The sequence below is a fragment of the Astatotilapia calliptera genome, chromosome 4 (assembly GCF_964374335.1).
Source record: "Astatotilapia calliptera chromosome 4, fAstCal68.1, whole genome shotgun sequence".
NCBI lineage: Eukaryota > Metazoa > Chordata > Actinopteri > Cichliformes > Cichlidae > Astatotilapia > Astatotilapia calliptera.
In genome coordinates this window covers 26,104,019-26,117,913 of record NC_137425.1, presented here as the reverse complement: position 1 = coordinate 26,117,913, position 13,895 = coordinate 26,104,019, and the positions used below count along the sequence as shown (strand labels likewise).

At 46.1% G+C, this 13,895-nt stretch overlaps 2 protein-coding genes across 5 annotated transcripts; both read right to left on the bottom strand.

The window, feature by feature from the left end:
• Positions 1 to 514: 514 nt before the first annotated feature.
• On the bottom strand, positions 515 to 3,870 carry LOC113021192 (uncharacterized). 2 transcript variants are annotated; one of them, XM_026165689.2, is made up of 2 exons: positions 3,537 to 3,870; positions 515 to 3,059 (listed from the first exon to the last, which is right to left on the bottom strand). In XM_026165689.2, the coding sequence occupies exons 1-2, from the start codon at positions 3,556 to 3,558 to the stop codon at positions 1,168 to 1,170; spliced, it is 1,914 nt and encodes a 637-aa protein (XP_026021474.2). In that variant the 5' UTR covers positions 3,559 to 3,870; the 3' UTR covers positions 515 to 1,167. The 2 variants fall into 2 exon arrangements, with proteins under 2 accessions (XP_026021474.2, XP_026021475.2); XM_026165690.2 differs by having other exon boundaries at positions 515 to 3,056; positions 3,537 to 3,736.
• Positions 3,871 to 4,182: 312 nt separating this feature from the next.
• Positions 4,183 to 12,968, bottom strand: ccdc134 (coiled-coil domain containing 134). 3 transcript variants are annotated; one of them, XM_026165688.2, is made up of 7 exons: positions 12,664 to 12,968; positions 9,181 to 9,314; positions 8,901 to 9,022; positions 8,253 to 8,337; positions 7,776 to 7,957; positions 5,806 to 5,877; positions 4,183 to 5,567 (listed from the first exon to the last, which is right to left on the bottom strand). In XM_026165688.2, exons 2-7 carry the CDS (start codon positions 9,281 to 9,283, stop codon positions 5,442 to 5,444), a joined length of 690 nt encoding a protein of 229 aa, XP_026021473.1. In that variant the 5' UTR covers positions 9,284 to 9,314; positions 12,664 to 12,968; the 3' UTR covers positions 4,183 to 5,441. The 3 variants fall into 3 exon arrangements, with proteins under 3 accessions (XP_026021473.1, XP_080157115.1, XP_080157114.1); XM_080300989.1 differs by having other exon boundaries at positions 9,181 to 9,311; positions 12,664 to 12,797; XM_080300988.1 differs by lacking the exon at positions 12,664 to 12,968 and adding an exon at positions 11,334 to 12,142.
• Positions 12,969 to 13,895: the final 927 nt, after the last annotated feature.

Here is a 13,895-nt window from a genome sequence, read left to right as displayed (position 1 = left end):
AGTACCAACTTACCATCACACCACCTGAGTATTGTTGCTGATCATGCCCATCCAGTTATAACTACAGTGTACCTTTCTTCTGATGGTTCACAGGAACCATCAGCAGGATAACACAACCATAAAGCTGACATCATCTCAAACTGGTTTCTTGAACATGAGTTCATTGTACTCAAATGGCCACCACCGTCACAAGACGTCAGTCCAACAGAGCATCTTTGGGACATTGTTGTTGAATCCATGCCAGGAAAAATTAAGTCAGCTCTGAAGGCAAAAGGACGTCCAACCAGGTATTAGTGTACCTAACAAAGTCATCAAATCTACACATTTAAAATGGCACAGATCTTAATTCTAAGCACCATCACATTTTTACCTAATGTGTTTGCAGAATTCTTCAAATGGAGAACCATAGTTGTACTTTTTAACCAATAAATCAACTCCACACATATGGCATTATAAAAAGATAACACAAATATAATACCACAACAAAAGGAAAAAAGAAGGCCAAAAACGTTAGTTCTTGCAACAATATTTGTATTTTTTTTATTTCACAGCAAAAACATGAACACATCAGTGAACTGCTGACTCATTTCCAGCAGATGTGTTGCCTGTATTAACCTGTGTTAATACATAACTGGATAACTCTCCCGGTTTACATATTACGTGACAATAAACCCAGCCAATCGTTGCATATCATTCATTATGGAAACTGATGAGGTGCTTAAGATGACTTTTTTCTGTTTATAATACTCACTGTATTTATTTATTTTTTTAAGTATGATGTGTGCTCAAGGACTAAAGTGTGTTTTAATACCAACCAGCAATGAAATGAACATGTTTAAAAATAAGAAACAACAGAATCAACACCCATCTAATATGTCTTTCAGTCGTCCCACACAAGTGCAAATGTCATGGATTATTCAGCCTCGGCTTGAACCAACATTTAGAATAAGAAATTTCTACCTTTTCTTTCAAAAAGTGGTTTCATATTAATACCGCATACAACTTTATTACACAGATGTTGTTGCTAGCAGTGCATCTTTAATCATTTACATCCATGTAAAAATATCCCTCACTGCAGTAAGCTACTGTGTTGTGTGGTGTTTACTTGTGAAGGTGGAAAAATAAATCTCTTACATCCTGGATTTGGACTCTACGCTCAGCCTGTATTTATTTGTTCCAGTAGAATTCATAAGACTTCTTCTCTGAGTAGGAAGCCTCTGTCGTTCCTGTGCCGCTTCTCACTTTTTCCTTCACCACTTTCACCACCAGACCACCAGCGAGGGCGATGCCGGCTGCAGCTTTGCCGATTTCGGCCACCGCGCTCAGGATGCGCGCTGTTGTCGACATGGTGCCCCACGGGTCTGATGCAACCCTGCTGGCTGCTGTTGCCACACTGGGCCCTGTTACCCCACACACAGCACCAGCGGCCACTTCCTGAGCTAAGGCGGCAGCACACTGAGGAGTCCCAGTGGCTCCTGACACTAAACTACCCTGAGCTACTCCTGCTGCTGCTGCAGTTTCAGCTCCACCGAGGGCAGCTGCTCCCTCCAGAGCTGCTCCTAAAGCAGCCCCAACTGCCATGGTGCATCCCACACCGGCCGCCACCCCGACTGCAGTGGCCCCTATGATACTAACCTGGCTGAGGGTATCTAAAGCACCTTCTGCAGGACTGGAAGCCTCAGCGCTAGCAATGGCTCCAACAGAACTACCCAGAACGCCACCTGTTGCTGCGCCTAGAGCCACTGCAGTTTTCCCCGAGGTTGCTGCCACTATGGCGCCCACGGCGTTCCCCACACCTGAGCCTCCCGCCACAGACATCCCAGCTAACTGAGCTGCAGCAAAACCAACCGAGTTCCCAACAAGAGATGCCCCAGCTGCGGCTGCCAAAGGGGCAGCCACTCCAAAAACTGCCCCAACTGCCATGCCAGTGGCTCCAGCAGCCACCAGGACCTTAACTCTCTCCAGCACCATGGGAGAGAGCGCGGCTTCCCTCCTGAAACGAATTAGTGACGACCGAACAGATGGCCGCCGGCTGACAGCTCTGCCATGGCCCCAATGTCGGCCTCTGATCTGGTCTCTCAGCAGGCTGAAAGGACTGCTTCTGCTCTCCTTTGCCCATCTCTCCACCCTAAGATCATCTTCACTTCCTCTTTCTACCCCTTTCCTCTGGAGCTCTTGTAATCCTCTCTCGCTGCTTCCTGCTATGTCAGACTCTAAAACACATTTCCTTCTTTTTGCAAGTTTAGCTCCCTCATCAGTTCTGCAGTTACTTCCTTCTTGGTCTTCACCATCTGCTTGCCCTCGCTCTCGCAAAATCCTATTCTGCTCCTCCCTGATTGCAGCCTCTGCCTCTAAAAACATAATGTTAGTATAAAACCCTCCGTTACTCTGCCTCACCATACTGTCTACCTTCACCAAGAGCTCTTTAACCTGTGCTGTGTTACTGGGGTCTTTGTTGTTGAGCACATGGTACCTACCCCCACACTTGTCTATCAGAGCCCTCAGCCCAGGAGGTGCAGTCATGTTCAGATATTCTTCTATCCCCATTCCCTCTAGGTCATCCCCCCTTGTAAAAAGAACCACTGTATGGTGAAATACAGCATCCTCCCCAAATATCTTGGCCAGCTCACAAACAGCCTGGTTCTCGTTGTCTGTGTATCGTCCTATTGGCACTACAAGGAGGAAAGCGTGGGGGCCAGGGGCAGAGAGAGACACGCATTTGGCAATCTCTGCATGAATCTGCTCCACACTGAGGTGAGTGTCTCCAAAGCCTGGCATGTCAACAACCATGATTCGCCTCACTCTCCTCTGTGGGACGGCCCGGCCATCTTCTTCAGCGAGCTCAGTGTTTCCCATCTCGCAAATCTGAGTGACAGAGCTGGCGCTGACCTGTGACAGGAACTGCCTGCGGCCCAGGATGGTGTTCCCAGATGCACTCTTGCCAGATCCGGTCTTTCCAACAAGGACCAGTCTGAGGTCTTCGCTACACATGGTCTCAGAGTCGACTCCTTCCTTCTCACCCTCCATGTGTACTGGTTCCTTGTTCCCCTCCTCGTCTTCTAACAGAACATTAGGAGCAGAAAACGTTTGGCGTTAACGCTCAGACTACTGTAAATGTTTTTTTGAAATGTTCACTGCAAATGTAATGACCAATGGAAAAGCAGACAGCAACCAAGGCTTGTATTATCTCCACTTTGTGTCGTTGGGAAAGATAACAGCAATGTAATGAGCTTTGTCAAGTGAGAGCATCAGGAAGCTTCTTGCACATAAACAAAACAGCAATAGGCTAGCTACAGGCAAGAGGGACGCGAAGCTAGCAACATCCACTAGGTGGTTACATTAAATGTCTAACTTTAACACCACCCAGTGACAACATACCCTGAAACTAAAAATCAAATGTCGAATGAAGAGCTCACGCTTTAATCTCGTTAATTAGACTGCCTGCTAATAATTCAGCCTTAGCACGTTAACAGCTTTAGCTTAGCTTTCGTTAGCAAGTCGCTAACTTTGACAGAAACATCAAAGAGTGATCTTACCACAGTACAAATGATGAAACATTTCGCAGAGAGACTAAAAGGCCGTTTCTTCTCTGCATGCCAGCTTCCCCTTCATCCTCTACATGCGGCCACAGACGGGCTGAAGTCAAACTGTTCTGCCCGCATATGAAATGCAAACACTGGACTTTGTGTCTTTGATGGTTTCCTGCCCTCTGTCGGTTCATCTGCTCGACAAAAACAAATGTAGCAGGTCTGTGGAGCACAGAGGGGGTTGCTTTCAGCCGCTCTCATGTTCACGCTTGATTTGGAAGATTACTTTCTTCTTCTTTTTTTTTTTTTTACCTCCATCCTGACACAATAGCAAGAGATTTGTGTGTCTTCCCGGGCTCGAACCGGTAACCTTTTGTTTGCTATTATACAAATTGAGTAAACGCCAAAGTGTAGAGTTGTCACATATAAAGCCCTGAATCTTTGTATAGAGTTTGTGTTACAGTTTTTCCTATTGATAAAGCCCAGCCCCGTTGCCAGTCTTACTAAAAGCAATTAATTAACAGATAAAAAATTAAATGACAGGTAAATTACACAGTAAAAAAAAAAAAAAGAAAAAAAAAAGAGACATTTTTTGTGAATTAACAAAACCTGTATATTAAGTACAGTGACAGTCTGTATAATGAACTACCGGAGCTTTTTCTGTAATTTTATTTTTATTATTTATTTTGTACTTTCACTGGTCCAGCCGTTTAAGGTCAAAGAGGGCTGTGCGTGGCCCACAATGTAAAATGAGATTGACATCCCTACAGTATGAAGCCACATGAAGTACAAATATATTATATATATAATTTTCTTCCTTATGTATCAGAGTCACTTTATTTCATTACACGTGTTAACAAAATGGCTTGTTCATTCTGCAGCAATGATATTTTTCTCTGAATATACATATAGTTTTCATAACAGTCATTATTACTATATGAAAATTACATCAGTCTCAATTGTGTAGCTCTGAATCCACAAAACGTGTCAATTTAAAAAGGGGAAAAATATGGGAAAAAAGGTTAAAGACGAGGGACTGCTAGATGAATGGTCACATGTTGTATTTCAGGTTGACAGGATAAAAATAATGTGAAGGCTCATTAAGGCAGAAAAAACTATATGGTCAATTAAAAAAAAAAATCTCAAATGAGTCCCTCAGATGGAAATAAAATAGCAGACATAAAAATGAACCCATGGTAATCTTTATCATTACGCCATCCTTCAGGCAAACGCAACATAATGATGTGTCCTTATTAATTCTGAGCAGCAGTGGGAATGTAAATCTGCCTATTCACAAACATCCTTTGAGAAATTCAACAGCTCTTAGAAATAATGAAAGATAATATTCAATCAGCGGTCGAGCCCAACCCAACCATAAACACGCCACATTTTCAAAAGGTCAAATTTGGCAATTGCACCTACTTGAAGCGTATGGGATTTTAGATACATTAAACCGAGACCAGACACAGTACAGCGGGGGCTTCGCAAAGTTTTGAAGAAAAACGATTAGACTAAAATTAATTAATATCCCAAAGTTCAGTTACATAAGCTTCAAGTTATCAAAAATGAGTTTGCCTTAACTTCATCTCCAGAGAGTTATTTCTCTTGTTATTTTTTCCTTCCCCCCCAAATTCTAAAGAACTGCTGACTTACAGCAGCTCAGGCTTTTCTCAGATCTGGACGAACCCCCTCCTCCACTTTACATTTTTGTGTCACATTGAGGTTTTCTCTCTCTGTCTCTCTCTCTCGAGCACCTGGCTTTTGTACAAGTGACGGCAGCTTTTTGTTTTTCTTCACTGTCACCAGAGTCTACAAGTCAAGCCACCCCTTGTGGACTGCGAGTGTACGCGCCTTCTCATCTCCTCCTCCTCCTCCTCCCTCTCCTCTGCTCTTCGCGCTCGATGAGGTGTAGCGCTATAGCTCGTTGCGAGAGCGGGATATGCGAGGGCCTTTCCTGATCTCTTTCCTCTTCTCCTCCTTCCTCCTCCTCTTCTCCTCCTCCCTCAGGATCTTCTGGAAAGCCTCGGCTGTGTGAAGCACCTGCGGCAGATAAGAAAGGGCGCGGGGAGATCAAAGTCGCGATGTGAGAGAGGCTGTGTTTTCTTAGAGAATTTCTACGAAAAACAAAGCAAAGATCTGCATGTGTTTCTACTCCTGCTGGTTGCAAAGGTGTACCCAGAGAGTCTCCGGGGTATTAAGAAAGCTGTTACCAGGTATCAGGCTAGAATAATAATGGATGATGGCAAAGTGTAGAACAGCATGTATGCAGCGTACTCACATCATCTCTCTCTGTGCGGTACGGGTTTATAAAGTCTGGGGATTTCTCTGTTATTCCCAGTTCCTGTGACATCTGCAAGGTGAGCAGAATAGGAAAGATGGCAGAGGAAAGAAAAGAGGGGGAGATGATACATAATGCTTGCTTCAAAAAGAGCTAAGAAACGTCACATCACTTATGCTACAGCTAAGAAGCGCTCTGATGCAATTTAAACCACATTCCTTGTGAGTATTAGAGCTCATTCTTCATTATTTACCGCTCATGGAGGTGGATGAAATAGAGACGAGGGAGTCGGAAACCAAGCGTGGGGTTAAGCGAGGGTCGAACGCACACTTTTAGGACGCAAAACTGCTGCTGCTGCTGCTTCGAGCCTCAGAATTAATCCACTTCATAATCCTCTTGGCACATTGCTAAGGTCACAGATTAATCCTGCAGGAGTTTAGTTCATTAACCCGCACATTAAACAAGGAAACACCAGTTAGACGCCTTTGGTCTTTAAAGTTTAAAAGGCCAAATTTCAATTTCTACAGAAATATCTGACACGCTGGCTGACACTGATGACTGATAACTCCACACTTACATGACATGAGATTGCATCACTCTTCAAACCCACCAGGTTTCCAGAGAACTGTCACCCTTTTTTTTTAAAGTCATTTTTTTCCTGTTTGGTATAGCTAATGATGCACAGATGGCACTTCTGCTGAAAAGATAACCTCTTGTGGTTTATGAGAATGTGCCTTCTGTTTAACGTGTGGCTAAAACTGATCTAGAAGCCACTGAGCAGCCACTTTGAAATGCAGGTGGGCAGTTTGGGCAGTTATTGGGAAGCATTATCTAAATTCATTTAAATTTCAATAGCGAGTGGGAGATAAGAACTGTATTTATAGAACAAAACAAATCTGGGGGAAAAAAAACCCTCGATATTTGAGTATTGTTTTCCAAAATAAAAGGTTCTTTCCACCCTTCCATCCCTTGCCATTTACCCAGGCCCACCTCCCTCTCACCGACCACTTGCTCCAGCTCTTCTGGGGTGACACCGAGGCGTTTCCAAGCAACTGGCTCCTTTTTAATGTGGAGGAGTAGTACCTCTATTCTGAGCCCCTCCTGAATGACCGCTCTCCTTATCCAGTCTGTAAGGGAGAGCCCTGACACCTTTTGAGAGAAAGTTCATTTCCACCCCTTCTATCTGCAGTCTCATTCTTTCAGTCGCCACACGGAGCTTGCGGGCACAGGTGAGCGCAGGAACGTAGGTGCTCCCGATAAATCGACAGCTTCGCTTTTACGCTCATCTCTCATTTCACCACAGTGAAGCAGACTCAGAGTCTACATCACTGGTGATGCCAAACCGATCTGTCCGTCAAGCTCGCCTTTTGCTCCCACTCGTGAGCAAGACCCTGAGATATTGAACTCCTTCTTTTAGCCAGTGCAGCTTTTTCGCTTCTGGAGATATTAATCTACTACCATCGCACCATTATTGTTGCTTTTGCAAGAATCTATAGATTTCAGAATTCGCTGAGCCTTAAACACGCTGCCAGGGATAAGGCTGGATATTAGGAGCCGAAGAATCACTGTAAACCTCAACTATTCTTTTGCTCTGTGCCAGACACATTTACATCACTGTGCTACGGTTTGTAACGCACTGTTTTCTCGCTGTGTTTTGAATATTTCCATTATATCCTCCTGCAGAGAGATGTTTTCTTTTCTAATCCAAGGCGTGAGCTGAAGCGGCGGTATGCAATCACTGCAAGATCAATCACGCTGAATCTCATGAAACTTAGTGGAGCACTGGCAAAGGAAGAATTAGGTAGTTAGATTTTGATCTGAATCATTTTCTTTCAGCTTTTGCAACAACTCTCAGTCTTCAGCGAGACGTCGACAAATCTCTTCTAAATCCACACGATCGAAATGAGAAAAAGTGAAACCAGAAACATTTTTTTTGACACCCTTAATAAAAAGGCTGCGGCAGGTCTTACAAGTGTGAGGACGTGCTGGTGGGCTCCTCCTGTGAAAACCCCCGTCTGGTTACAGAAGTTCAGCCCCCAGCGCAGCAGGCCGCTCCAGTCGGTGTTCCGGTCGTAGTAGTGGTGGACGATACGGGGGAAACGCAACGCCACGTCGCCAAAGAACGCCGTATTCTCCACTACGTGGGAATAAGCTGCAGGACAGAAACAGAATATGAATATGCACATGTATATAGCGCACGGTGAAAATGATGCTTAACAGAACAAAGGGAGGAAAACAGCTCAAGGTTTTACTGGGGGAGCACACTCAGACCGCACTGAAGGGGATAAAGATGGGATGATGAACACCAGGCAGAAGTGGGGTTTTTTTGAGATGGGTAACAGAGCGTAAGACAACCCAGGCAGAGGTGTTGGAGACAGAATCAGTGTGTGAAAAACACTCGAGAGCAAGAGAGAAGGCAACAGCTGAGATTTAAAAGCGAATCAGACCTTCTTTGATCTTATCGTCCATGGGGAAGGGGTCATCGGGCTGCATGTTGGCCGCAACCAAGACCTGTCGGGAGTCCTCCAACACCTTAAGAGAGAAAGAGAGCTCAATCTCCAGGGTTATGTACTCCCATCTACGTGCTACGATTGTTATTCTTATGACATTTTACACACCACCTCCCACAGACGTTACAGTCAACGCGTGATCTGTGTGGACACTGCACAGAATAGATACGCTGGCTCACACACACGCAGACGTATAGAAGTGCTGACGATGTTTTGCAGCCCCCGAAGGTCGACTCTGCTCGTTCTCCTTGAGAGCGATGCAGATACACGCATAGCTGCCCGCTGGGAAATGGAGGCCTACAGTAAAATCACAGCTCCCAGTCTGGTGCAAGTGAATGGCACCTGTAAGCAGCATGAATTCAGATTCAAATGAAAAGCGAGCTCACGCGCTGCTGAATGCGGTGGATTTTAGAGCTTTTGATTCTCTATTGAGCTACAAACGTTCTTATCCTTCAATTTGCTGGAAACACCAGGCAGGTCGAGCTTCAGAGCGCCTGCTCTCTGATGCTAGTGGCCTTGTCTGTGCTTGACTTGCTGCTTCCCAGGCACTATATGATGTCTTACACACACACATACACACTGTACCTTGAAGAGCCCTTTGAGCATGATGTCTATGATCTTGTACTGCTGGTTGATGTCGTTCAGCTCTACTAGATTCTTGAGTGCATTCAGCTGATCTTTCCTCTTGGTCTCAAACAGCCGCTTGTCTGACAGGAGGAGGTCAGGAGGACAAACGCTCTCTACATCAAGAGAGACACACCCGTGAAGATGCTTAAGTTCAACACTTAGTGACTTGCACACACACACACAGACATCAGCGGACAGCATTTGGCGGCAGCTCTGCACGCCGTCAGCAGAAGGATACAGATCTCCAGGTTGGAGTCGTGTCTCGGTCGGTGCGTGTCGGAGTCTGCCGAGCTGAGTGCGGCAGCGGCGAGCGCCAGGACCACTGCACCCACACTCCGCATGGTCAGCAGGGGGTGGCAGAGAGGCACTCTTCTGAAAACAGGGATGATGAGCCATCAGACATTGTTCCACAGCAGAATATTGTCACACAGTCGCCTGATTAGATCCTTTCAGCTTGCCTGACTCGCTACGCTTTCACATGGAGCCAGCAAACACAGCTTTCTTCTCCATTCATTCATTTTTCTCCTTCCAGAGCTACTAGATGGGCTCGTGCTCTCTCGTGTGATACTTGTGGAATATGTGAAATACGGAGACATGTTGGGGATAAGTGGTCAATATAGAACACCAGAGGGTAGCTGGCATTTGAAGAGGGCCTCCGTATGTTCCTTTTAAGACACATCTGATGTCTGGCACTTGCATAATCCCCAGAGGAACTTTTACAGTCTCTGTAGCGGGTGCCCGGTCTGCTCTTGCCCGTCCTCTGCCCTCTCTATTCAAAAGCGGCGGTCTTCTATATCATTCTGATCCTGTCGCAACTGTCCCCGTCCTCCAAGGCTTTTTTCTTTTTTTGGTACGTTTCAAAGGGAGGCATGAAAGTGAGAAGATAAATACAACAGCTAAATATAGGACCTCATCAAAGGAGGATTCGATGCGAGCCAAAAAATAAAGTTTTTTTTTTTTTTAAAGAAAACATTAGCAGAAAACAAAAGTAACTGGAGGCAGGGAGAGGACATGTAGATGAAAAGCTACAAGATATAATTCATCTAATCCATGCATAATTTAGCAGGGGCTCCATCAATGATACTATCAGAGGGATTCAGTGGGGTACAGATAGGATGGAGGGAGAGTAATATTAGGAGAAGCAGCGGGGGGGAAGAGGAGGAGAGGAGGGAGGGGCGTTGGAGCGTTTGGAAGAAGGGGTTGGGGTAGAGGAGTTGGAGACCCTGAGGGAAACAACAGCTTTCCTGGTGAATATTTCATCTACCTTTTGCTAAGGCACAGCGGTGAAACCCAAAGACACACAGATGGGAGAACTAGTGCAAGATAGAGGAGGCGGCTGTGGAATGACAGATAATGAGCACGGGATACTCGATTTCTGCGCTGACTGGATTAATCTTTACAAACCCGGGGTGCCTGTTCTCAAATCTCAAGGAACGGGAAAGGGAGCAAATGTTTCAGGGCGTGAATATTAATTTAGACTAAAGTGAGCACCCTTAAGAGAACTTGCTCCAATCAGAACAGGGAAAGAAAGAAACCCCATCTGCTTCTCAACGTTGCCTGTACATCTACGGCACGCTGATAACGCAGACAAACAATGAGCATTTCATACTGACTCATTCTTCTGTTTAACGGCAGCGTCGGTGTATTATTTCCGGAAAAATGAAAGCAGATTTTTTTCCCCTATTTCATTTTGGCTTTCCCTGCCAGTCTCTGGGGTCATTTATTTTAAAAATAAAACTCAAAAACAACTTTGTTCATACGGAGTCAGCAGAAACCGGCGTTCCTGCAGACAGCTGAGTGAAGACAATGTTCGATTAAGGCCAATTTGTGCATTCTGAGAACATCTTTTGGGTAGCTTCCCAGCTTTCTGAGAAATGCTGCACTAAATATCCTTAAGTGCTGGTCGAAAGCCTCAATATTTCTCGATAACAGCCAGAGACGGGTGGGGGTTCTCTTTCTGGTAGTAGCAGCAGCTTGTCGGGTTATTTGATGTTCCTGTGTGCCTCCTAGCAGGCAGCCATGTAGCTCTGACAGATATTTATGAGGGAAAAGGTCATCACCGTCAATACGCATAACCGGGAGCTGCTGATGTTTCCGCACAGAGGGGCAAAGTGCTGAGGCCGTAAGAAGTGATGTAGGAAGGGCATTAAGGCAGGATCAATCATTTCTAATGTGGCACGGGCAGTGCAGAAGTGCATCCATTAACTGTAAACAGGCAACCCTGATTACACAGGATGGGCACGTCACTAATTCCAGGGCACTTGGCTCGGTCCTGAGTGGAACTGAAAGGAGTGTGAAGCACAAAACTATGCAAAAATCATCATCTGCTGACATTAATGTTAACTTTAAGCTCCCCTTAAAAATGATGCTGCTCTGTGAGAGAGAACTTACACAACAGTCATTGCCTGCATCCCTGCACCCCCAGCCTGTCTTACTACAGGAGTAAAACCAGCTGAGGGAGGGAGTTCACCTGGCCATCGCCATCATGTGCTGCTCAAAAGGGATCGTCAGATCCCTGCAGGGGTTCTCATCGGTCTTTAACCAACCCTTTTCTTTTTTTGGTGCACATATAAACAAAACTGATCTCAAAGCAGTGCATGCACTAGAACACTGTTAGGACAACCCAGCTGATCTGCAAAACGCTTTCTTTCATATTCTCCCCTGCTGAGTCCTGGAATGAAGAAACTTCAGGGGAGATGTTCAGCATCCAAGGTGGGAGGCTCGGTTCCGAAGCCGTCTGTCCCTCCGGCACTCGAGCTGGTGAGATGTGTCGGGGAGGTCTGGAGGCAGAGGCAGAGTGGTTCTTGCTGAAGTCGTGTGAGCCCACGTAAATCTCTTGGCTTGGAGCTGCTAGCAACAACCTCTTTGGGGCAAAGAGGCTGAAGTTTGATTTCCTGTGTGGGAGATCCAGGTTCCAGCTTTGTCAGTAAAGTAGGTTACATTATCTAATCACACGTGAAGAAGAACCGCTCTGACTGTATTGTTGAAAACATGTATCCAATTTTCACCAGTGTGATGAAAGATGATAATCTTCAATCAAGGAGGAGAAAGAAGTCCGACCCGCAAACAAGCCTGCTCTGCAGCATTCATTTCAAGAGCCACAGCTGACCCTTGAGGTGAACAGCGCTCCAGAGAGGATGGGAAAAAAGCAAGATGCCTTTCAGACAGCTGGATGTGCAGCAGGAGTGGAGCCCGGTTCCCCTCAGGCTGCCAGCCTGCTGTGGGAGGCTTGAGGTTCAAGGACTGACACATCATCTCTCTCTCTCTGCTTCCATCCTAGAGGCTCTCCTTCTGTCATCATTCATACAGAGGGACGGACATGCGTAATGGTGATGGTGGATAAAGACTGTCACATGCACCATCAGCTACAGATTGTTTAATTGATTGCATGTCCCCTACCTGACCTGGCTTCCCACAGCTGCACGGCTGTCTGTACCCAACTACTGAGCAACTATTTATATTCTAAACGGAGAATTACACGGCTACATACAGTGGTATTATACACCAACATCTCAATGATATACAACTATTTATAGAAGACTTCCCAACTAGGGGCTCACTTTTGTAAATTAAGTATTTAAAGTCGACAAATCGATGCCTCCTGTCATCGCAGCTGTACGCTCCGGCGGATCCGCCAGCCAGCCAGCGGCCAGCACAGCAGATCCCCCGGCAGATAGAGCTCTGCTGGACACTACAGCCGCCAAACTCGAGGTCCACTCACCGTATTGTAGCGAGAAACGACAGCGCCACAAGGCAGCGATTAGCGAGCGGCGTTTGCTCCAAAGTAAAGAGTGCAGTTGAACCTTCTTTATCTCCGCTCCGAGCGTGAACAAAGACAGAAAAAGAGCTCGGCTCGCCGATGAGGTAGACGGGACAGTGAGTTTGCTCTCCTCTGGATCCTCAGGTGAAAACAACGGAGGTGGAGGCGTTCATTTACATGCGGCTCTCGCTGCTCCACTCTGCCAGTGCCACGATCGCACCGGCTGGCTCGTCTTGGACGAATGACAGCGAGCGGGCGCTAAACACGGAGGAGGAGGAGTGCGGTTTCCACACGGAGGAGTTAGAGGGAGACACCGCCAGAGCGTGGGGATAAGGGGCTGCGTTCGGTTTATGCTCAGTTTCCCCGGGGATTATGATGCTGTCCAGCCACTCCCGAGGTATTTTATAAAGATGGCAGCAGGGCGGAGTAAGCGAGCATGTTAGGTAGTTTATTTGCAGCTAGGGTTGGCTATGCTAATGAAAACTTGCCTTTCTGGAAGCTGGCTGTGACAGCAATTTAAAAGTCAACTGGACGTGAAAAGGGACTGTGCGATCATATAAGAACCCCACCATTGCCACTTAATGAGCTGCCAGTGAGAAGTAAAGGAACACACTGGAGCTACCCGATGGTACAATGAACGATTGATTTTCTTGCAGTAGCCTAAAGCCTGAGAGCCCATCAGTGGCCATACAGTTCAAAAATAGACCACAGGAGACGTTTTACCCTGCAATTATATCCCACATGGCTCTCAAGCACTTCGCCGACAGCTGCTCTCTGGCAGCTTGTCCACCTCACAACCACTGCCACACACACCAGTGGTCTACAGGGAGTCGTACTCCCATCACCTGACACTTTGAGAAGGTGTGGATGGGGTAGAGAAATTCACATTAATGTGGTTAAATCCTAGAACTGGCAGAAGAAACTCTAGGTGGGAAAGCGAGAGAGTTAATTCCCCGAACAGAGCTGCTCACCTGCAGCTTAGACAGTGTTTTTTTTATTAGCAGTGTCCTGGTCTAAAAAGATTCACTCTCTGCCTGTAATAAGCTGTTTTAACATTTCTCCTTTAACGCCTTCTAATTGGCTGCCCCCGGCAAACAGACGGTCTAGATAAATGCTAAATGGACTTGTTCTTATATAATGCTTTGCGACTCTACTCTAGCACTCAAAGGGCTTGATACAACATGCTTCATTCA